We start from the raw sequence: 23284 nt of genomic DNA, 5'->3' as shown, positions 1-23284 counted from the left end.
TGGGCACCTGTAATCCCAGCTACTTGGGAGGCTGAGGCAGGAAGAATGGCCTGAACCCGAGAGGTAGAGGTTGCAGTGAGCCAAGATCATACCATTGTACTCCAGGCTGCATGACAGAGCAAGACTCTGTCTCAAAAAAAAAAAAAAAAAAAAAAGGAAAAACTATGGCCGGGCACGGTGGCTCACGCCTATAATCCCAGCACTTGGGAAGCTGAGGCGGGTGGATCATGAGGTCAAGAGATCGAGACCATCCTGGTCAACATGGTGAAACCCCATCTCTACTAAAAATACAAAAAATTAGCTGGGCATGGTGGCGCGTGCCTGTAATCCCAGCTCCTTGGGAGGCTGAGGCAGGAGAATTGCTTCAACTCATGAAGCAGAGGTTGCAGTGAGCCGCGATCACGCCACTGACCTCTGCTTTGGGCAACAGAGCAAGACTCTGTCGCAAAAAAAAAAATAAATTAATTAAAACATTGAAACTACACTGCAATACCATTTTTCACCTATCAGATTGGCAAAAATCCAAAGATCTGACGGTGTGGTCTGGTGGCGAGGCTGTGGGGACACAGGCACATTCATGTGTTATTCATGAGAAAGAAAGAGGGAGGGCAGTGTCTGTCCAGATGACAGATTCGATTGCCATGAACCCACCTCTCCCACTCTGGGAAGTTTATCCTCTGAGATGAACCCCACATGAGGCACAGAATGTTGTATAACAAGAGTAATTGTCAGGGCCAGCATTGCTCTAGGCCCAAATACTGCAGCCTTCCTCAGCACGTGTCCCTCCATCGGCTGGAACTCTGCAGTAATACATGTACAAATGTAAAATGCCTGGGCTATAAATGACACCTTTGTGCAGTGCACAACTTGTACAACTATCCATGGCAGGCCTGACTGCAGCATGGGTTGTAGTAGTAAAACACTGGGAATAAACCCAGTGTCCATCAACAAGGAATAGCAAATAAACCGTAATATACACACAGAGTGGAATACTGGACACCTGTAAAAAAGAATGAGGAAGCTTCCTATGTCTCTAGGATATATTGTTAAATAATACAGACCAGTGATATTATACCTACTATATACAAAATGAGAAAAACAGGAATATCTGTTTGTCTTTACATTTAAAAAATGATGGAAGGTCCAGTTTAGTGCCTTTGGTGAAAAAAAGAAAAAAAAAAAATGATGGAAGGGGCTGGGTGCGGTGGCTCACACCTGTAATCCCAGCACTTTGGGTGGTTGAGGTGGGCGGATCACCTGAGGTCGGAAGTGCGACACCAGCTTGACCAATATGGAGAAACCCTGTCTCTACTAAAAACACGAAATTAGCCGGGTGTAGCGGTGCATGCCTGTAATCCCAGCTAGTTGGGAGGCTGAGGCAGCAGAATCACTTCAACCCAGGCGGCGGAGGTTGCAGTGAGCTGAGAACCCCCATTGCACTCCAGCCTGGGCAACAAGAGTGAAACTCTGTCTCAAAAAAAAAAAAAAAAAAAAAAAAAATGATGGAAGGGTACAAAAGAAATTAAGGAAAGGGCTTCCCCACATGGAAGATTGTGCTACATGGCATAATCATGGCTCACTATAGCCTTGACCTTCTGGGCTCAAAGGATCCTCCCAGCTCAGCCTCCTGAGGAGCTGGGTCTACATCCAGCTAATTTTTTGATATTTTTGTAGTGATAGGGTCTTGCTATGGTGTCCAAGCTGGTCTCGAACTTCTGGCCTCAAGCAATCCTCCTACCTTGGCCTTCTAAAGTGCTGGAGTTACAGGTGTGAGCCACAGAACCTGGCTATATTTAGACCTTTTTTTTTTTTTTTTGAGTTGGAGTCATACTCTGTTGCCCAGCTGGAGTGCAGTGGTGCAATCTGGGCTCACTGCAACCTCTGCCTCCCAGGCTCAAGCGATTCTCCTGCCTCAGCTTCCTGAGTAGCTGGGATTACAGGCACCCGCCACCATGCTCAGCTAATTCTTATATTTTTAGTAGAGACAGGCGTGTTCACCATGTTGGCCAGGCTGGTCTTGAACTCCTGACCTCAAGTGATCTGCCTGCCTCGGCCTCCCAAAGTGTTGGGATTACAGGCATAAGCCACTGTGCCTGCCCCATATTTTGATGTTTAAAATTGTGAATAATTCTATATTCAAAAAATAAAATGACTGCACTTTTCCCAGTTGCAGATTGTAACTGTGTGTAAAAGATGTGAGCTGTAAAATGTCAGGTACGTGACATTAAACCCTGCGATCTGTGCAGCCCCAGTCAGGAGAGATCATTACTCATTTTCAGTTATGAATCATGTGTACTGTACCTCCTGAAAATGCTTTTTGCTTTTCTTATAGCCACCCCAGACTCTCTCCCTAAACCTCCCAGGCTCAAGAATAGGGCCGAAACTCCCAGCCAGGGCCCAGCCCTCAGGCAGTGGTCACTATTGATTAGACCAGATTAATGGATGAATCTGGAGGCAGTGTACTCTGGGGCCAGAGTGCCTGAGGTCTAATCCCGGCTTTGTCACTTATTAGCTGGGTGACCCTGAGCATGTCAGTTCATCTCCCTGTGCCTCAGTTTCCACATCCATAAAATGGGAATAAAAAGCAGTCCTGCTGGGCACAGTGGCTCATGCTAGTAATCTCAGCACTTTGGGAGCCTGAGGTGGGCGGATTGCTTCAGTCCTGGAGTTCAAGACCAGCTAGGGCACCATATGAAACCCTGTCTCTTAAAAAAAAAAAAAAAAAAATGGCCAGGTGTGATGGCACACACCTGGGAGTCCCAGTTACTTGACAGCTCAGGTAGGAGAACCACCTGCGCCTGGGAGGCAGCGGCTACAGTGGGTCGTGATCACACCGCTGCATTCCAGCCTGGAAGACAGAGCAAGACCCTGGTCTCAAAAAAGCAAAACAAAACAGAAACGCAGTCCTCACCATGTAGGGTTATTGTGAGGACGAAATGAGTTAATTCATTCATACGCAGGGCGCGGAGTAAGGGTACGGTAACCACGAGCTCTTCCTGAAGGTGGGCGGCTCTGGCACAGTGACGGGTAAGAGGCTACGAGGGACTGGGTGGGAGGCTCAGGCCCAGGGAAGCAGGCATTGCCCCTCAGAGTGGGGGAGGGGAAGGAAAAGGCCGACGGTGACAACGGCTGCCAAGACGGCCAGAAGGCAGAGTCAGAGGTAAAGAGGTCACTGATGATCTTGGTCAGAGGAGTTGCGGCAAGTCACAAATCACGGAAGGGGTGGGAGGTGAGAACCGAATGATCAAGGGCAGAAGACACTTGCAAGATGTTGGCTGAGATGCAGAGAGACACAGGGAGTCTCCTGGGGGACAACTGGGAGGCACGGGGCACTTTTTCCCTCAGGGAACCCTGAGTTTACCTAAGTGCAGATGGCCAGTAACGGCTGACACCCATAGAATAGGAAGCCATGAGTCCGCCCTGACGTCAATGAATGGATGAAAGAGGAAATGACATGCACGAGAAGGAAAACTCTTTCTTACAGTAAACTCATTACAGCGCCTAATGATGCTAAATTGTATGGTGAAATTAGAAAACCACCTTTTGTCAGCTCTTAGAGGAAAAATTGTTTCAGGGAAGAGTCATCCATGGATGCTGACCTAGAGTGAGCAGGGTAATTCCATAGCCTCAAACGATGTCCTCACAAGACACTTACTGGTTGCAAAAGGAAGGACAGTAACTTCATCGTGGAGTCCCTGGTGGACACCACGTTCGCCAAGCCACCCAAGTTAACAACAATAGTAATGAGTGCAGTTGGCCAGGTGCAGTGACTCACACCTGTAGTCCCAGCACTTTGGGAGGCTGAGGCAGGAGGATCTCTGGAGCCCAGCGGGTCAAGGCTGCCGTGAGCTAGGACTGTCACACTGCGCTGTAGCTGGGCAATAGAGTAAGACCCTGACTCTAAAAACAAATACATAAGTAAATAAACAGTAATGGGAAGAAACCGCATGTGCCTCCTGAGAAGTAATGTGAGGACACATTACTTCTCTGATATTCCTGCAAAAGAGGCATAACCCTAGTCTAATCATGATGAAAGCTCAGACAAGCCCCTGCTGAACGACATTTTACAAAACAGGTTGCCTGTGCTCTTCAAACATGTCAGGAAAGATAAAGACAGACTCAGGCGCAATTCCAGACTGAAGGAGGAACTGACAAAATACCTAAATGTGATCCCCGGTTCTGGGTTGGCAAAGAAAAGACATTGACAAAAGAAATTTCTCCAACAAGAGAAACTGAATACCCTCTGGGATTAGATAGCTGCGTTGTGTCAATGTTAATTTCCTGATTTGCATAATTGTCCTGTGGTTAGGTAAGAGAATGAATTTGTTCTCAGGAGATACACCCTGAAGTGTTTAAAAGTAAAGTGAAATTGGCCAGCCCAGGTGGATCACGCTATTAATCCCAGCACTTTGGGAGGCTGAGGCAGTCTGATCGCTTGAGGCCAAGAGTTCCAGACCGGCCTGGCCAACTTGGTGAAATTCTCTCTCTACTAAAAATACAAAAAAAAAAATTAGCCAGGTATGGTGGCGGGCGCCTGTAATCCAAACTACTTGGGAGGCTGAGGCAGGAGAATCACTTGAACCCAGGAGGCGGAGGTTGCACTGAGCCAAGATCATATCACTGCGTTCCAGCCTGGCCAACTACGAAAAAAAAAAAAAAAAAAAAAAAAAAGAAAAGAAAAACATAAAGTAAAGGGAAATAGTGGTGGACTAAATAGACAACATTGGGACAACCTATGTGCAGGGTATTCAGAAATTCTATGTGCTGTTCTGGCAACTTCTCTATAAACCTGAGTTATTTCAAAATAAAAAGTTAGCAAAATGGTGACAGTAAAGATGAGGCAGTAATAAAAGTAGCCAATATCCCTTGAGCACTTGCCACGTTCTAGGTACTGCCCACACTGCCCATCCTCACAATAGCTCATTGTTTTATTTTTTGAGATGAAGTTTCACTCTCATTACCCAGGCTGGAGTGCAATGGCACGATCTCGGCTCACCGCAACCTCCGCCTCCTGGGTTCAGGCAATTCTCCTGCCTCAGCCTCCCGAGTAGCTGGGATTACAGGCACGCACCACCATGCCCAGCTAATTTTTTGTATTTTTAGTAGAGAGGGGGTTTCACCATGTTGACCAGGATGGTCTCGATCTCTTGACCTCGTGATCCACCCGCCTCGGCCTCCCAAAGTGCTGGAATTACAGGCTTGAGCCACCATGCCTGGCCTGTTTTATTTTTATTGTTATAGATACAGGGTCTCACTATGTTGCCCAGGCTGATCTTTTTTTTTTTTTTTTTTTAACTCTGCTTTAGGCTTTTTTACTGCAAGAACCCAGGCTGATCTTAAACACTTGGGCTCCAGCGATTCTCCTGCCTCAGCCTCCCAAATGGCTGGGATTATAGGCAGGAGCCACCGCACTCTGCCATTAGTTAATAGTTAATGTGATTATTCTATCCCCATTTTATAGAGGAGGAAACTGAGGCTTAGAGAAGACAGTGACTTGTCCAGGGCTGCATTAAGAAAAGATGGAAGAGTTAGGATGGGAGAGGTGGATTGAGGAGGATGAGCGGGTTCCTGAAAAGGAAGTTCCATCACTTCCCTCCTAGCGGCGTCATTATTTAGACTTAAAATGGTCTAGTTAGTGACTGCCTCCCGCATCAGACTATAAACCTGTGAAAGCGCCGGCTTTCTGTTTCTGAGACAACTTTCTGTGCCAGAGTCCCTTCTGGCATCCAGTGAAACCTTACTCAGGATCATGAGTTTTTTTTTTTTTTTTGAGACGGAGTTTCGCTCTTGTTACCCAGGCTGGAGTGCAATGGTGCGATCTCGGCTCACCGCAACCTCCGCCTCCTGGGTTCAGGCAATTCTCCTGCCTCAGCCTCCTGAGTAGCTGGGATTACAGGCACGCACCACCATGCCCAGCTAATTTTTTGTATTTTTAGTAGAAATGGGGTTTCACCATGTTGACCAGGATGGTCTCGATCTCTTGACCTCGTGATCCACCTGCCTCGGCCCCCCAAAGTGCTGGGATTACAGGCGTGAGCCACCGCTCCTGGCAAGATCATGGGTTTTTTAATTTGTTTGTTTTGAGATGAAGTCTCACTCTATCACTGGAGTGCAGTGGTGGGATCCTGGCTGACTGCAACCTCTGCCTTCCGGGTTCAAGAGATCCTCCCGCCTCAGCCTCCTGAGTAGCTGAGATTACAGTGTGAGCCCCCACGCCCGGCCATAGATCTTATTTGATAGATTAACAACACACAGTATTATTGGATCACAAATTCATTTTTAAAATATTTTGATAGCTATTCAATACTTGTTTCCTCTGCTATGAATTCATTTTATATATTTAAAAACATGATACAAGGCCGGGCGCAGTGGCTCATGCCTGTAAACCCAGCACTTTGGGAGGCCAAGGCAGGTGAATCATCTGAGGCCGGGAGTGGACAAGACCAGCCTGTCCAACATGATGAAACCCCGTCTCCACTAAAAATACAAAAATTGGTTATTGATGGGTCAATAGTGTCACCACAAGCCCCACACAAGAGAACGACGCCAGTGAATGTTTATTGATGCAGTAACTGATGCCTATTCAAAATGATAATGTTATGACTACTGATACAGATAATACTAATAATTCTCATTTGTGTCAATGCATTTCATCCTCAAAATAACCCAAGGGGCTGAGTGAGATGGCTCATGTCTGTAATCCAGCATTTTGGGAGGCTGAAGTAGGAGAATTGCTGGAGCCCAAGAGTTCAAGACCAGCCAGCCTGAGCAATGTAGGGAGATCACATCTCTACGAAAAATAAATTTAAAAATTAGCCAGGCGTGATGTCACACACCTGTAGTCCCAGCTACTCAGGAGGCTGAGGTGGGAGGATCGCTTAAGCCCCGGGAATCAAGGTTGCAGTGAGCTGTGATCACGTCATTGCACTCCAGCCTGGGCAACAGAGAGAGCCCTTGCCTCTAAAATAAAAGAAAACAGAATGCATATAACCCAAAACTGTTTTATCCTCATTTTACAAATAAGGAGTGAGAGGCTCGAAGAGATGTCTCTTGCCTGAGGCAGGCAGCCGGAAGGGTATGGGTGGCCCTTGGCAACCCATGTGGTGCCCCGCACCCACCTTCTGGAAGTCCTTCTTGGAGATGAGGCCACGGGGATCTGTGACATAGTCCTGGAATGCTTCAGAACCCACAATGTCCTTGAGTTTCAGGAACATGTCAAAGAACTTGAGGATCATCTCCACGTTAGATGAGGATTCCACCAGCATGTCCACCATCTGCCGGGCGATCATGCCGTTCACCACGTTCCCTGCAGGCGGTCCCAGGTCAGTGTGGCCAGCGGACACTCCCTTCTGCGGCCCCACGGGCTTGCCTCGCTTTCCAGCCCAGGAGCCACCAACGCTGGCGGAGTGTCCCTGGCTAGCCACAGCCTCCTGCCAACCAGTCCCTTTCTGACCTGCGTCAGCCTCCTGTGCCAACCTGGCTGATCCTGCCCCTCCCCACCTCCCCAATAAAGATAATGATGGCAGGCCGGGCCTGGTGGTTCACACCTGTAATCCCAGCACTTCAGGAGACTGAGGTGGGTAGATCACTTGAGGCCAGGAGTTTGAGACCAGCCTGGCCAACACGGTGAAACCCCGTCTTTACTAAAAATACAAAAACTAGCTGGGCTTGGTGGCACGTGCTTGTAATTCCTCCGCCTCCCAGGTTCAAATGATTCTCCCGCCTCAGCCCTCCGGGTAGCTGAGATTACAGACACCCATCACCACGCTCAGCTAAATTTTGTATTTTTAGTAGAGATGGGGTTTCTCCATGTCAGTCAGGCTGGTTTCAAACTCCTGACCTCAGGTGACCCTCCTGCCTCAGCCTCCCAAAGTGCTGGGATTACAGGCATGAGCCACTGAGCCTGCCCTACTGTGTGTGGCTTCTTCATCAACCCATGGATCTTGACATGACGTCACGTGGGGCCCTCCCGGGTCTCAGAGGGCCATTCTCAGGCTTCTCCGAACCTTCTTACTGTCCCCTCCCCCTCAGCCCGGGGTCTTTACCTTCCAGTAGTGACAGCAGCATCACCACCATGTCCTTCTGCAGATCCAGCAGCTCCTTCAGCAGCTCGATCTGGCTTGAGTCCTAGAGACCCCACGCCCCAGCTCGGTGAGGGCTGGCCTCGGCAGACACCTCCCCCACCTCTTTTTCTTCTGCCCCTCTTCACCTACCCAGCAGGGCCTAAACCCGTTTTCTCCCCTCTTACCTCCGAGGGGACCCGAGTCCAGACATGTTCCTCGGAAGCAGGGGAGGGGGCAGAGAGACAAGATTGTGGGGGTGGGGCTGGCACTTGGTGGAAGGGCCCCATAGCTGATGGGTAGCGGGAAGGGGCTGGCTGACAAGGAGGACTGGGAGGCTTGCGGGGCTGACATGTGGGCCAGAGAGACAGAGACAGACAGAGAAAAACGCTGGGGACAGAGACCCCCAGGGAGGCATGTGAGCCCAGCATGGCCTGGCCTATGGTGGGCTTGACAGATGCATGTTGAAGATGATGTGATGACAAGAGTGGGACCCCGAGCTCAGGAGGAGGGCTGGGGAGGCAGCATGTGCTTTCTGGTAAGCTGTCTGGGGGAACCTAGGCCTCGGCATAGGGCCCATAGAAAGCGCCAACACAAGGTGTTGGCTCATGGCCCCATTTATGGTAGGTTGAGTCACATAAAATTGCCAACATGGGATCAGTTTCGGCTCACAAAGTGGTAATTTCTTTTCTTTTCTTTTTTTTAGATGGAATCTTGCTCTGTCGCCCAGGCTGGAGTGCAGTGGTGCAATCTGGGCTCACTGCAACCTCCACCTCCCGGGTTCAAGCGATTCTTCTGCCTCAGCCTCCCTCGTGGCTGGGACTACAGGCGCGCACCACCACACCCAGCTAATTTTTTTTTTTTTCAATAGAGATGGAGTTTCACCATATTGGCCAGGCCGGTCTCATGATCTGCCCACCTCGGGCTCCCAAAGCCTCAGGATTACAGGGGTGAGCCACCATGCCCAGCCCTCCCCGTCCTCTATTAATAATCCCTCAGTTTTCATCTGTGGAGTCTCCCGTCCCACAGTCACAGCATATGGAGCTAACCCTACCTCCTGGCTCTATAGGTGGGTATGTGACAAGGCCGGCCAATCAGAGCCTTCTTTCCCAAGGCTATGCTGATTGGCTCAGGGATGGACATGTGACCCAACAGGCCAGTCAAAGAGAATCTCAGGGTTTTTTTTCTTGGAGCTCTAAGGAAAGACGAGTTCTCTTCCTTCTGGGGCTGTTAAGAAGTGGGGTGGATAGGAGCCTGAGGCACCATTTTTTTCCAGCCCAGGGAGAGAGCCCGCTTGCAAATGCAGTCAAAGAGGAGACAGTTCTACTGACATCACTCAATGCCCTAGGTCTCTGATACGAACATATATATATATATATATATATATTTTTTTTCATGTTGGTCAGGCTGGTCTTGAACTCCTGACCTCAGGTGATCCGCCCACCTTGGCCTCCAAAGTGCCCGGATTACAGGCGTGAGCCACCACGCCCGGCCTGATAAATTCTTTATTTTTATTTTTCTTAAGCCTAAGCCGCTGCTTTGCATTGGATTTCTAGCTTTTGCAACGTAGACTTGATAGTGGCGGATGAATTAGTCCCGCAGGATTTGGAATTCTACACGATGACACCAACACTCTCTAGAATTTTAGGATGATACCAACAGCACAACTTTAGCTGCTGTGACATGGAGGAATTGCATTCTAACTTTAACTCCTTTTAAAAAGTCAGATGACACCAGTTAGGGTTTCTGTCAGCCCCTAGAAAAAAAGGTACCCTCTAAAACTCTTCCTGTTGGGAAGTTATAGTATACTGGATACTTTACTGCCATCTGCTGGAAAACTAAACTATTGCAACACACACCAATATAGTTACGATTTGTGGGATGTGGGTGCCCTCAGAGATCGTGTCTTTGTACAGTGCACAACCTGCGCAACAGCATATGGCAGCCTTGAATATGGTTACCAGACAGAAGCAGAGCAGACGGATTAAGTGTTTGTGAGACATTGGCAAGGCTGCAAAGGGGTGAGGGAAAGAGGAACACAAGGATTATGGAAATAGGAGATAGGGCTCAACGAGGATCTTACATCATGAATGCCTGATATGGGTGTCATCTGCCGCAGGCAAGATAAAGAAGCAAGATACCGCCTCAGCCCCAGGTTTTAATCTAGAAGCCAGCCCCATCCTACCCGAAGGACTGTCCACATCTGAGATGACCTTATCAGAGAGAAAAACACTAACCAATCATAGAGGAGCTCTGACCATTGGGGAGGGGACCAAACGTCAGATCAACGAAAGCGTAGATGGAAAACCAGCCGGTAATGGGGGCAGAGGAGGAGGCGGGGTAAGGCAGAGAGCCAATCCAGGAGGAGGATGGATTTGGCTACTGGGAGGGAAACAGTCTGGGACATGCCAGGAGCACTTGGGTGACAAATTGACCAATGGGGCAAGACTTGGAAATGGACCACTTGGGGGACACCTGGGAACAGGTGGATGGAGACCAGAGGGGCTCGAACCTGAGCGAGCTTCATCATCATGTGGGCGAACACGTGCAGGAATCCCACCACAGCGTCCCATAGGCGGCTGTGCGCCAGGCTCTGCTGGTTCCCGGTGCAGGGGCCCTGGGGGGCAGAGGGCCGTGTGAACGGGAAGGGAATCCCTGAGAAGGCATCAGGGATGGCGATGCGCGACCCCCGCCCCTCCCACTCCCGCCCCCAGGGGCGCGCCCACCTGGATGTACTCAGTGAGGCTGTTGAACACCTGCTTAGCCACCGACATGGCTTTGGAGAAGTTCCTCTTGCCCTGCTCCTCAATGACATCCTTGCCTGAGTAGTACCAGTAGAAGTCGCTGATGGATTCCTGGGGGCAGGCAGGGGGTGAGGGGGTGCTGGGGGTGACCATGGCACGGCAGCCCCTGACCCAAGTCACACCTGAACCGTCTCACGTCCTCACCTGCAGCCGCAGGAGGTAGTCCACCGTGCAGATGATGATGTTAATAGTGGTTGTGTTCCCTGTCTGTGTCCGTAGGTAGTTCTGAAAGTCTGGGGAGATGAAAACTCACTCATTCAGCACCTCCCATGTGCTAGGCGAGATGAACAGTGGGTCATTTATTCATTTACGCAACACTCGTGTTGAGTACCTATCGTATGCCACAAGGCATATAATCATCAATTTATTTAATGACTATCAAGTACTTACTACGTGTCAGAGAAAGATGGATGATCATTTATTCATTGATCTAAAAATACTGGCCCGGCGTGGTGGCTCATGCCTGTAATCCCAGAACTTTAGGAGGCCAAGGTGGGTGGATCACTTGAGGTGAGGAGTTCGAGACCAACCTGGCCAACGTGGTGAAACCCTGTCTCTACTAAATAAACCACAAAATCAGCCAGGCGTGGTGGTGGGCGCCTGTAATCCCAGCTACTTGGGAGGCCGAGGTAGGAGAATTGCTTGAACCTGGGAGGAGGAGGTTACAGTGAGCCGAGATCGCGCCACTGCACTCCAGCTTGGGCAACAAGAATGTAACTCCATCTCAAAAAAAAAAAGAAAATTAAAAAATAAAAATATTGAGGGCCTACTATGTGTCAAATGTGGTGGAGGGTCATTTATTCACTTGTTTTTTTCTAATAAATATGTATTAAGCACCAGCTGTGTAGCAGGGAGAAATAGAGATTCAGTACCCCATTTGTTTCCAAACAATTTCATAGAATGCCTACTATGTGCTGGGAATATTCAAGCATTTACCCAACAAATATTTATTGAGCACCTACTAAAGGCCAGGGAACATAGGATTGGTCATTCATTTATTCAACCTATTTTATCGAGTGTATACTACATGCTAATGAGATTAAGATTGTCACATATTCTTTGCTACATTTATTGAGTTCTTACTATCTGTCATGCAGTATTCTAGACTCTGGAGATTTAGTAGTGAAAGAAAACAGTTCCTGGGCTTGTGGGGGATTTTTTTTTGACAAAGTCTCCCTCTGTTGCCCAGGCTGGAGTACTGTGCCATAATCATGGCTTGCTGCTGCCATCACCTCCTGGGTTCAAGTGATCCTCCCAACTCAGGCTCCTGGGCAGCTGGAACTATAGGTGTGAGCCACCACGTCCGGCCAAGTTTTACATTTTTTTGATGAGACCAGCGCAGGCGGGTCTCGAACTCCTGGCCTCAAGCAACCCTTCCACCTCAACCTCCCATACTGCCGGGATTACAGGCATGAGCCGTGTGTCCAGCCTCTGCCCTTGTGAAGTTTCTATTCTTGCGCGGTAATTTTTCAAGCTTTTCTGACTGCAATCTACTGTAGGAAATCCTTTCTACATTGAGACCTGAAATGTGTTCAATCTGAAATGGTATTCACATACTCCTGAAACAGAAGTTTCACACTGCCTTGCTCTGTGCCATGCCTTCTGTTCTTTTCCATCCTGTACTGCTCTAGTTAACTACGAAAGAAGAAATTTGTGGTTCTCATCCTCTCGACCTCGGCTGCACATGAGAACAAACAGAAGGCTTTTAAAAATCCCAGTGCTCGGGCCCAACCCCAGATCAATTAAACCAGAACCTCTAGAGGCCAAACCTGGGCCTCAGTATCTTTTAAGGCTAACCAAGCATGCCGGTGTGCAATTACGATGATAACCGCTGCGTGAAACTGATCCCTGCACATCTGATGGGTTGGTTCCCACATTTAAAAAACATTGTTCTATGGCAGCAAACGGTTAAAGCTGAGTGACAGGTAGTTGGAGTTTATTATACTGTAGTACATGATTGGAGGTTTATTATACTCTATAATTTTTTTTTCTTTTTTGAGAGACAGGGTCTCCTTGTTGCCCAGGCTTGTCTTGTACTCCTGGGCTCAAGCGATCCTCCTGCCTCAGGCTCCTAAAGTGCTGGATTACAGGTGTGAGCCACAGCGCCCAGTCAAGTCTTTTTAAATGTTTATAGCATCATGTTGCACAGCACAGGAAGGTTTTTTACAGCCCCTGAAAGAATATTCGCCCCAGTTTTTCTTTTCCCCTTTCTGTTTTTTGAGAGGGAGTCTTGCTCTGTCGCCCAGGCTGGAGTGCAGTGGCACGATCTCAGCTCACTGCAACCTCTGCCTCTTGGGTTCAAGCAATTCTCCTGCCTCAGCCTCCTGAGTAGCTGGGATTACAGGCACGTGCCATGACGCCTAGCTAATTTTTGTATTTTTAGTAGAGACCAGGTTTCACCATTTTGGCCAGGACAGTCTCGATCTCCTGACCTTGTGATCTGCCTGCCTCTGCCTCCCAAAGTGCTGGGATGACAGGTGTAAGCCACTGTGCCCAGGCACTTTTTTGTTTTTTGAGATGGAGCCTGGCTCTGTCACCCAGGCTGGAGTGCAATGGCACAATCTTGGCTCATTGCAACCTCCGCCTTCCAGGTTCAAGCGATTCTCTTGCCTCAGCCTCCCAATTGGCTGGGATTATAGGTGCTTGCTACTGTGCCAGGCCAATTTTTGCATTTTTAGTACAGATGGGGTTTCACCGTCTTGGCCAGGCTGGTCTCGAACTCTGGACCTCGTGACCCACCTGCCCCACTTCCGAAAGTGCCGGGATTACAGACGTGAGCCATCACACCTGGCTCTGCCTAACTTTTTTACAGTCCGTTCACAATTGCTCTATCAGGTTGGCTCGATGGAAGACCCATTTTGCCTGGTTTCATGATACAGACAAAGCTTACTCAAATATTCGACATTTTATAAGCAAAGGTACAGGCTTTCCCATCAACCGGCTAACTCCTTTATTTGTGTTAAATTGTTAAATTGTGTTAATTTAGGGCCAGGCGCGGTGGCTCACGCCTGTAATCCCAGAACTTTGGGAGGCAGAGGCGGGTGGATCACGAGGTCAAGAGATGGAGACCATCCTGGTCAACATGGTGAAACCCCATCTCTACTAAAAATACAAAAAAAATTAGCTGGGCATGGTGGCGCGTGCCTGTAATCCCAGCTACTCAGGAGGCTGAGGCAGGAGAATTGCCTGAACCCAGGGGGCGGAGGTTGCGGTGAGCCGAGATTGGGCCATTGCCCTCCAGCCTGGGTAACAAGAGCGAAACTCCATCTCAAAAAAAAAAAAAAAAAAGCGTTAATTTAAATTGGACTATATGCAAAAATAAAAGATACACAGCTCCTGTAAAAAAATTCTGCCAACTGAAAACACCTGTTATAGACATGTGCAAATTAGTGAGAGACAAATCTTTTGTCTGCTTTGAATAGCACTGACTCCTCAAGACATGCAAGGCCCCTGAGATGTGAAAGGTATTTCTAATTTCTAGAATTGGGCCATGAATTTAGGCAGAGGACTGGGATGCAAATTTGCTGGGAGACAGCAATCCCTCTGCTAACAACATTCTCATTTTCTAAACACATTCTCGAGGAAGAAAATTCTTTTTAAACCCAAAGGCTGATTCCATCTTAGTTAACATCAAAGAATGAAAATCTTAGTGCCAGCTGGGTGTGGTGGCTCACATCTGTAATTCCAGCATTTTAGGAGGCCAAGGCAGGAGGATTGCTTGAATCCAGGAGTTCGAGACCTCCTGGGCAACATAGTGAGATCTCATCTCTATAAAAAATAACAAACTCAGCCACACATGGTGATGCATGCCTGTAGACCCATATACTCGGGAGGCTGAGGTGTTGATAACTTAAGCCGGGAGGCAGAGGTTGCAGTGAGCTGTGATCACGCCACCGTACTCCAGTCTGGGTGACAGCGAGACCCTGTCTCAAAAAAAAAAAAAGGAAAAGAAAATCTTAATCCCACGGCACAAAGATATTTAACAAAACTTGAAAACTGGTTGTGGACACAAGAGCTTTTGAAAATTCAAGAAAAGGGGATCATGCTTTATCCTTTGTTGAAAAAAAGAACAAAGACTAAAGATATTTACAAATCAATTACTTAATGAGCACTAACCAAGTGGGGGAAGGTTCTATGGAAGTAGGGGTTCTAATTACTCCAATTCTTGTCATGCAAGTTAATTTCCGGGTAGCCTGTGGTTTCCTAATCATCTGCTAAGGGTTATAACCACAATCTCAAGACTGTACGTGTTTGTTATAGGAAATGGCATTGGGCAGAAAGTTTGCTGTGCAGGATTCTGACTGCTCTGTAGAGCTATAACCTAGGTTTGCTGCATTGGGCTGTGTTCCTCGTCACTGGTGTCCTGTAATTGATTCGCTGTCACCCTCAATCTTGTTAAACTGGCTGAACCACAACAAAAGAGAAAACTCTTAAGATAGGAAAGAATCTGCAGGCCTTCGTACAGATCTTCCCTCTGCAAAGATTTTATAAGCAAAATAAACAAGTGATTCTAATAGATTTATTTTTAAATGCCAGGCAGTTTATCCTTTAGGTCTTTTCTGTCCCTAACCTACAGGAATCCATCACGTGTATTGAACTTCGGCAGCCACTGCAGAATGCCTGTGGGAAAATGGCGTGTGACAAATTCTCCATTTGGGCAAATTGATTTTTGGCCAAATTGGTTTTTGGCAGGTTGTTTTTGGGGAATTGGACTGGCCGGAGATGAAGGGGAAGCAAAGTGGCTAGATTCCAGAAATTCCAGAGCTTTTTCTTTGTTTTTTTGAGACATAGGTTCACTCTTGTTGACCAGGCTGGAGTGCAATGGCTCGATCTCCGCTCACTGCAACCTCTGCCTCCTGGGTTCAAGCGATTCTCCTGCCTCAGCCTCCTGAGTAGCTGGGATTACAGGCATGCACCACGATGCCCTGCTATTTTTGTGTGTTTTTAGTAGAGACAGGGTTTCACCATGTTGGCCAAGCTGGTCTGAAACTCCTGGCCTCAGGAAATCCACCTGCCCGGCCTCCCAAAGTGCTGGGATTACAGGTTCGAGTCACTGCGCCAGGCCCCCTTTGAAAGCTAGGTGGATTGACACCGGCTAGAGAGTGGTCATCATTGATAGGAGGAGGAGGGGGGTTGGAGACTAACTCAGGCAACCCTTCTGTATCAGCCCCAAACCTCGGCTTCCCCTCCACCCCACACCCCTCCTCCTCACCATTATTGTGCCCCTCACAGAGCAATTGTAGGAATCGGAACAGGTCTTGTGTGAATTCATCATCAGCCATGACCTTCTCTCCTGGGTGGAAGGGAGGGAGCAGGAGGCCCAGGAGGGGTCAGATGCGCCAAGACACAGCACACACATGCACAAGGCTCATGCACACTGCACATGCATGCACAAAGCATGGGGGTGCTGGGAGGAGCAGCTGCCACTTCAAAGACACTGTGAGGGCCATGGGCATCCATGACGCCAGGCAGTCTTGACCTCAGAGTCCATGACATCAGCAGATGGAGACCCAAGGGGCCCTGAGTCATGAAGCTGAGGCCTCAAGTGTCTTTCTCCATCAGTGCCCTCTGATGCCACAACTTGTGTTACATCCGGGAATGTCTGCTGACCTAGCAGACATTCAGGCAGCTGGTAACGCCCTCAAGCCCCCCTCCAGGCCATGGAGGTTAATGGATTATGGGGGTTTGGGTCAGGTCGCTTTCACACAAAGGCTCTGGGCAGGGGGAGATTGGGCTGGGATAAGAGATGGGGATTGAAAGCCAGCCAGTTGGCCCAGATGCCTTGAAAGCAGCCAATCCAGGAGTAGCAAAGGGGAGATGTGTAAACAAGGGCCAATCAGAAAGGACGTCTGAATGAAGCCAATCATGGTGGGCGGTAGGAGAGGAGGCTAGACCGTAAATGGGCCAACCAGAGCAGGCGCAGAGGAGGCAGGCGCAGAGGAGGCACGCGCACACCAATCAGAGTGGATGCCGGAGGCAACCAATTCTGTTGGTGGATGGGAACCGCTGACCGACCAATCTGAGGTCAGGGCGCAGAGAGCAGAGTAGGTGGGAGTGGGGATTACTCCACACCGGGACTGCGAATCTGGGTCTGGAAGTCTAACAATATCCAGCTGGAAAGAGACCTTTGCCGTGTTCTCTAGCTTCTGTTTTACACACGGGGAAAGTGAAGCTTAGGGAAGGTAAGAGGCTCGTTCACAGGCCCATGTATTCTCAGTGGCTGATCTGGGACCTGAATCATATTCCCCAGACTCCTGATCTCCAAGCTTTGCACTGGCAAAGTGCACCTGCTGAAGGGTCCCTCCCTCCCCTCCACGTCCCAGATCCTCAGCCCCCAGGTGGAGGGGTGGCCAGGGTTAGGAGGGGTGGGTGGCAGCGGCACAGCACGGGGATGGGCTGGGGGAATTACCGTTCTGGCGATTGATGACTGGGGCAGCCAACAGGATGGGAGGAGGAAGCAGGAGAAAAGAGAGAAAAAGAGAGAGGAAGACAGAGACCGCGAACACACACAATGACAGTCAGGGACAAGGACACAGAAAGGCACAGACACACAGAGAGAGGAACAACCAACAGAGAGAAAGGCAGAATGATAAGGGGACAGAAGGAAGTAGATTAGCAGGAAAGAGGGTAGGAAATGAGGATAAAAGCGGAGGGAATGAAAGAAGATGGAGAGGGAGAGAGAAAGAGAGAAAGAGAGAGAGAGAGAGAGAGAGAGAGAGAGAGAGAGAGAGAGAGAGAGAGGAAGAGGTACAGGTGGAAAGGCAGGAGCGAGGATCGGGGTGGAAAGGTTAGACACAGCACAACACGGCAAAGAGGAGACGTGATTAACCTGGATTAGGGACATTAATAAGAGAACAGCAACCAGGGAGTGACATTTGGGGCAGGTGGAGGGTGGGGTCCATGGGGCGATGGGCAAGAAGACAAGACAGAATGACTTCTGGACATGGGAGGAGGTGGTGGGCATGGGGAGGGAGATCCTGGAGGGATGGAGGGAGTGAGACTGGGGGACCATAACAGGGGAGGAGCCCGAGGGAGCCCTTGGGAACTGGTGTCTTGGAGGAAGGGAGCTCTGGGTAATGGCAGGTGGGGGTAGGGTGGCAGGAATCCTGAAGGAAGATGTCCCGGGGAGAGGGAAGCCCAAGGGAGGGCCTCACCAGTGCCATCCTCGTTGACCATGCCCAGCCCCTCAGCCTTGTTCTGTCTCTCAAAGGCATTGAGATCCAGGACGCTGAGGAAAAGAAAGGAAAGACAGGGGGGATGTGATGAAGCCTCTGCCCTCCTCTCTTCCAGGGTCTAACAGCTCCCCACTACGGTGGGCTGGAGAGCCACAGTAAACCATATATGTGCTGAAATCAAGAGGAAGTGGAAATGAAGGGTTGGCAGAAGTTAGGACATAATGTAGGGCCAGGATGAACCCTGTGCAAGCTGAAATAACGAAGAACAGAAACCACCCGTTAGCAAAAGCTGCAGAGGGTAGGAAAAGTCAGCCAGCAGCAAGAGGCCAATAAAGACAGACAGCAGTGGAGGCATATTAACAGGGGTCAACAAAGAGCTCCCAAATCTCCTGCTGCCGAGTCCCCCTTGAATTCTAAACAAGTTTTTGGTTCTACTGTCTGGAAGCCATAATGCAACTCATTCTTAAAGCCTATGACATTTTGCCTCCCTGTTGTTCTACATTAATTCTTATAATAAATTCCCTGTTATTTGAGCGATTCTGAGTGAGTTTCTTTTCCTGCGCTAAAAGAGCAGAATTAGAACCAGAAATGGTACCAGGAGTGGGGTGGCAGAGGCACCAAACAGAACTTAAAAATAGAGGTATACTCGAACCTACCTGCACGTTTGCATCAGTGCCTGGATACTCTGGAAGAAGCCAACTTCCTTCTTGTCTTTCAGATAATCCAGCATTTTCTGCAGAGGGGGAGGCAGGGGAGGAGGAAACTGGGAGTCACACAAGAACCTTCCATCCCTCTTTGCCTTCCTCCCAAGTCCCTTTGCCTCTGTTACCTGCTGCACCTCAGCATTGCCTCCATTGAGGATGGAGATGCCCAGCTTCAGGGTTGAGGACACCATGGCACCTGTCTCTCCTAGAGGGAGTGGGAAACAAAAGATGGTCCACCCAGTTGGAAGGCAGTGTGTTCCAGCCACCAGAAAACAGCCATCCCAGGGGATGTGAGAGAAGGGGATGGAAGAGTGTGCAAAGGAGTGCATGCAGCGGTGACTGCAATGGAAGAATAAGAAATTGCAAGGCAGGTATGCAAGGGGAAGCTGCAAGGGTTGGGGTGTGCATGCAAACCACAGGCATGGAGGGGCGGCAAATGGGTTCACAGGAAACAGGTGAGCTGGGAAGAGTGAGGACAGGATGAATGCACTCAGAAGAGCCCGATGCACATGTGAGGAGCACCTTTGCAGGCACTGATCATCTGCAGTACCATCTCAGCTGCCCCCCGGGTGTGCAGCCGTGCTTGCTGGTACAGAAGCCTCTGTTTCTCCATCTCTTTCTCCTGAGCAGGGAGGCAGACCCATGGGGGCAAGTCCAGGCTTTCCAGCCCAGCCTTTCCCCCTCACATTCTCATTTCTGCCCTCTCTGTTCCAGCTACATCCACAACTCTCTCCTTCAATCATGAGCTCCCTCCATCCCCTGGGGCTCACACCCTTGATTTATCTCCTGTACCTAGCACAGGGCTAGGCATTAGGCAAGACCTACATAAATCAGAGCTGGACATGCAGCAATCTTAACCTGAGCCCACAGACCTCCAGGCCATCTTTGAAGTTGGATGATGAAAAGTTACATTTTTATGTTTTCTACCCTCTAACAGCAATGTAGCATTTCCTTCCTTTAGAGATGAAGCCATAAATCACAGCAATATTAGCAGAATCTGTGGTTTTGTCACCAATAAAAATCACAGATGTGACCGGGCATGGTGGCTTACGCCTGTAATCCCAGCACTTTGGGAGGCTGAGGCGGGCAGATCACAAGGTCAGGAGATCAAGACCATCCTGGCTAACATGGTGAAACTGCATCTCTACTAAAAATACAAAAAATTGGTCAGGCGTGATGGCACGCGCCTGTAGTCCCAGCTACTTGGGAGGCTGAGGCAGGAGAATTGCTTGAACCCAGGAGACGGAGGTTGCAGTGAGCTGAGTGACTCCAGCCTGGGTGACAGAGCGAGACTCTGTCTTCAAAAAAAAAAAAAAATCACAGATGTTCCCGTATCACATTATTGTTGCAGTATTAGAACCACTTCCGATTCCAATTGTGCTCTTTTGGTTCAGGAAAAGAGACTCAGAATAGCTTCAATGTCTCAGAATATCACTTATGCCCATCACTACTTCTCAGTCATGGTAGCTGTTGGGTCCACTGCTAGAGCTTTTTTTTTTTTTTTTTTGAGACACAGTCTCGTTCCGTCACCCAGGCTAGAGTACAATGGTGTGATCTCAGCTCACTGCAACCTCCGCCTCCTGGATTCTCCTGCCTCAGCCTCCTGAGTAGCTGGGATTACAGGCACATGGCACCATGCCCAGCTAATTTTTGTATTTTTTAGTAGTTTCACCATATTGGCCAGGTTAGTACTGAATTCCTAACCTCAGGCGATCCATCCGCCTGGGCCTCCCAAAGTGCTGGGATTACAGGCATAAGCCACTGCACCAGGCCTTAGATCTTCTTATTTGATAGATTAACAATGTGCAAGTATTATTGGATCACAAATTCATTTTTTTTTTAGAGACAGGATTTCACCATGTTGGTCAAGCTAGTCTTGAACTTCCTGACCTCAGGCAATCCACCCATGTCTGCCTCCCAAAGTGCGGGGATTATAGGCGTGAGCCACTGCGCCCGGCCACAAACTCATTTTTAAAATATTTGGATAGCTATTCAATACTTGTTTCCTCTGCTATGAATTCATTTTACACATTTAAAAACATGACCCTAAGAAAGGGTTCACCAGATGCCCGAACTGTCCCAAGGAACGAATGGATAGGTGAATTGCACGTTTATTAGCTCTTTCTCACCACCTGGCCTTGGCATATACTGCTCCCGCTATGTGGAACATTTTTCTCTTTTTAACTGGCTGGCTCCTTTTATCCTTCTGCTCAGACCTCCCCTCCTCTGAGAAGCCCTCCCTGATATCTTTTCCTGCAGGCTGGGTCAGGTACTTGCTTGGGTTGCTTTATCCTCCTGAGATTCCCCCATCTTGGTCCTGACCCCTCTGCCTGTGTCCCTATCATCCCAGCCCTGACCCCTTGACCTTACTTTTCCCCATGACCACGGTGCATACCCTGTGCTGTTAGTTTGACTGGTGTGTGTGTCTGCCTACCCAGTGGACTGACTTGGTCACTGCCGTGTCCCAGAGCTTTGCTCTGTGAACACATGCTGAAGGAATGGGAGGTGCCTGCAGTCTGGGTCCCCCATCCCTTCCCTCCAGGACCTCCTGAGCCCACCTACCTCAAAGGAGACCTCAACCTCCTCTTCACCTTCGACGTTCTCCCCTCCCTCCTCCAGGTGGCAGCTCTGGGGAGGGGGCATCAGTTAAGGGATGAACAAATCAGACCCCCCCATACCACCCCAGCCCCTTTTGCAGACAAGCACTGCAGGTGGGGAGCGGGAAACCTGCACCAGACGAGGTGTGGGGGCTCACCTTTGCCATGATATCAGCATAGGCCATGTACAGGTAATCCTCGTCCAGTTTGCTGGGGAAGTAAGAAGGGGAGTGGTCAGGACCCAGTGGAGAGGATCCCCATCCCACAAGAGCTTCTGGGCTGGGTGTGGTGGCTCACGCCTGTAATCCCAACATTCTGGGAAGTTGAGGTGGGCTGATCACTTGAGGTCAGGAGTTCGCGACCAACTTGGCAAACATGGTGAAACCCTGTCTGTACGAAAAGTGCAAAAAATAGCCAGGTGTGGTGGCGTGTGCCTGTAATCCCAGCTACTCTGGAGGCTGAGGCAGGAGAATTGCTTGAACCCGGGAGGCAGAGGTTGCAGTGAGCCGAGATCACATCACTGTACTCTGGCCTGGGTGACAGACTGAGACTCTGTCTCAGGAAAAAAAAAAAAAAAAAAAAAGAGCTTCTGGAGGGCCTTCCTTTGGAGGGCCAACCCTCCCCACGCTCAGGCTGTGTGGCTCAGCTGGCTGGAGTGGCCACTGCCAGGGTGACTTGTGACAAAGGCAGGGCCAATGAGGACTTTTATCTGTGTGGCCATGATGACAGGTAAGAAATGGCCACGTCAGGCTGGGTGCGGTGGCTCACGCCTTTAATCCCCGCACTTTGGGAGGCCAAGGTGGGTGGATCACAAGGTCAAGAGATCGAGACCACCCTGGTCAACAAGGTGAAACCCCATCTCTACTAAAAATACAAAAATTAGCTGGGCATGGTGGTGCGTGCCTGTAGTCCCAGCTACTCGGGAGGCTGAGGCAGGAGAATTGCTTGAACCCAGGAGGCAGAGGTTGCGGTGAGCCGAGATTGTGCCATTGCACTCCAGCCTGGGTAACAACAGTGAAACTCCGTCTCAAAAAAAAAAAAAAAAGAAAAAAGAAATGGCCACGTCACCCATGCTGTCCAGTGGAACCTATTCTGGGACTTGTTGTTTTGTTTTGTTTTTGAGACAGGGTCTTGCTCTGTTGGCCAGGTTGGAATGCAGTGGTGCAGGCAGGCTCACTGCAGCCTCGACCTCCCAGGCTCAAGTGATCCCCCCACCTCAGTCTCCTGAGTAGCTGGGACTGCAGGCATGTACCACCATACCTGGCTAATTTTTCTTTCTTTTTTTTTTTTTTTAGAGACAGGGGTCTTGCCATGTTGCCCAGGCTAGTCTCAAACTCCTGGACTCCCAAAGTACTGGGATTATAGGCGTGAGCCACCATAACTGGCCATTCAGTGAGGTTTGCTGGAGCTAATGGTAGAGGGACTCCCTTTCCACTGGGGATGCTAAAATGGAGTGATGGAGGGCCAGCGCTCCCAGAGCCATTTTGCCACCTGTCAGCCCAACAACAAATACGGCCGCTGGGCGCGGTGGCTCATGCCGGTAATCGCAGCACTTTGGGAGGCTGAGGCGGGCGGATCATGAGGTCAAGAGATTGAGATCATTCTGGCCAACATGGTGAAACCCCATCTCTACTACAAATACAAAAATTAGCCAGGCATGGTGGTGCGTACCTGTAGTCCCAGCTACTAGGGAGGCTGAGGCAGGAGAAACACTTGAACCCAGGAAACAGAGGTTGCAGTGAGCTGAGATTGCACCACTGCACTCCAGCCTGGGCAACAGAGCAAAACCCCGTCACAAAAATTAAAAAAATAATAAAATATAAATAAATAAACAAAATGAAAATCAAATCCCTGTGCCTTAATTCCCTTATCCACACAAAGGAGCTGTGTCTCACAGTGTGGCGGCGATTAAGTGAGAGGATATAGAAGTCACTGTTTAGCTTG

General features: G+C 49.3%; 1 protein-coding gene across 6 annotated transcripts in view; it reads right to left on the bottom strand.

The window, feature by feature from the left end:
- The window catches only part of RYR1 (ryanodine receptor 1), a 149654-nt gene that overhangs the window by 32302 nt on the left and 94068 nt on the right, over positions 1 to 23284 (bottom strand). For 3 of the 6 annotated variants that reach the window (XM_078359289.1, XM_078359290.1, XM_078359291.1), the window contains 13 exons: positions 21499 to 21550; positions 21306 to 21371; positions 19266 to 19365; positions 18869 to 18948; positions 18696 to 18772; positions 18019 to 18092; positions 17274 to 17291; positions 16077 to 16157; positions 11009 to 11097; positions 10787 to 10915; positions 10573 to 10677; positions 8046 to 8127; positions 7119 to 7306 (listed from right to left, as the gene is read on the bottom strand). In XM_078359289.1, coding sequence (XP_078215415.1) covers positions 7119 to 7306; positions 8046 to 8127; positions 10573 to 10677; positions 10787 to 10915; positions 11009 to 11097; positions 16077 to 16157; positions 17274 to 17291; positions 18019 to 18092; positions 18696 to 18772; positions 18869 to 18948; positions 19266 to 19365; positions 21306 to 21371; positions 21499 to 21550 — 1141 coding nt within the window. The remainder of the gene's footprint in view (positions 1 to 7118; positions 7307 to 8045; positions 8128 to 10572; positions 10678 to 10786; positions 10916 to 11008; positions 11098 to 16076; positions 16158 to 17273; positions 17292 to 18018; positions 18093 to 18695; positions 18773 to 18868; positions 18949 to 19265; positions 19366 to 21305; positions 21372 to 21498; positions 21551 to 23284) is intronic. The other 3 variants (XM_078359292.1, XM_078359293.1, XM_078359294.1) reach the window with 1 other exon arrangement.

Source organism: Callithrix jacchus, chromosome 22 (genome assembly GCF_049354715.1).
Source record: "Callithrix jacchus isolate 240 chromosome 22, calJac240_pri, whole genome shotgun sequence".
In the NCBI taxonomy this organism is placed as follows: Eukaryota; Metazoa; Chordata; class Mammalia; order Primates; family Cebidae; genus Callithrix; species Callithrix jacchus.
Note: the sequence above shows the minus strand (reverse complement) of the source record. Positions and strands in the feature narration are given on the sequence as shown.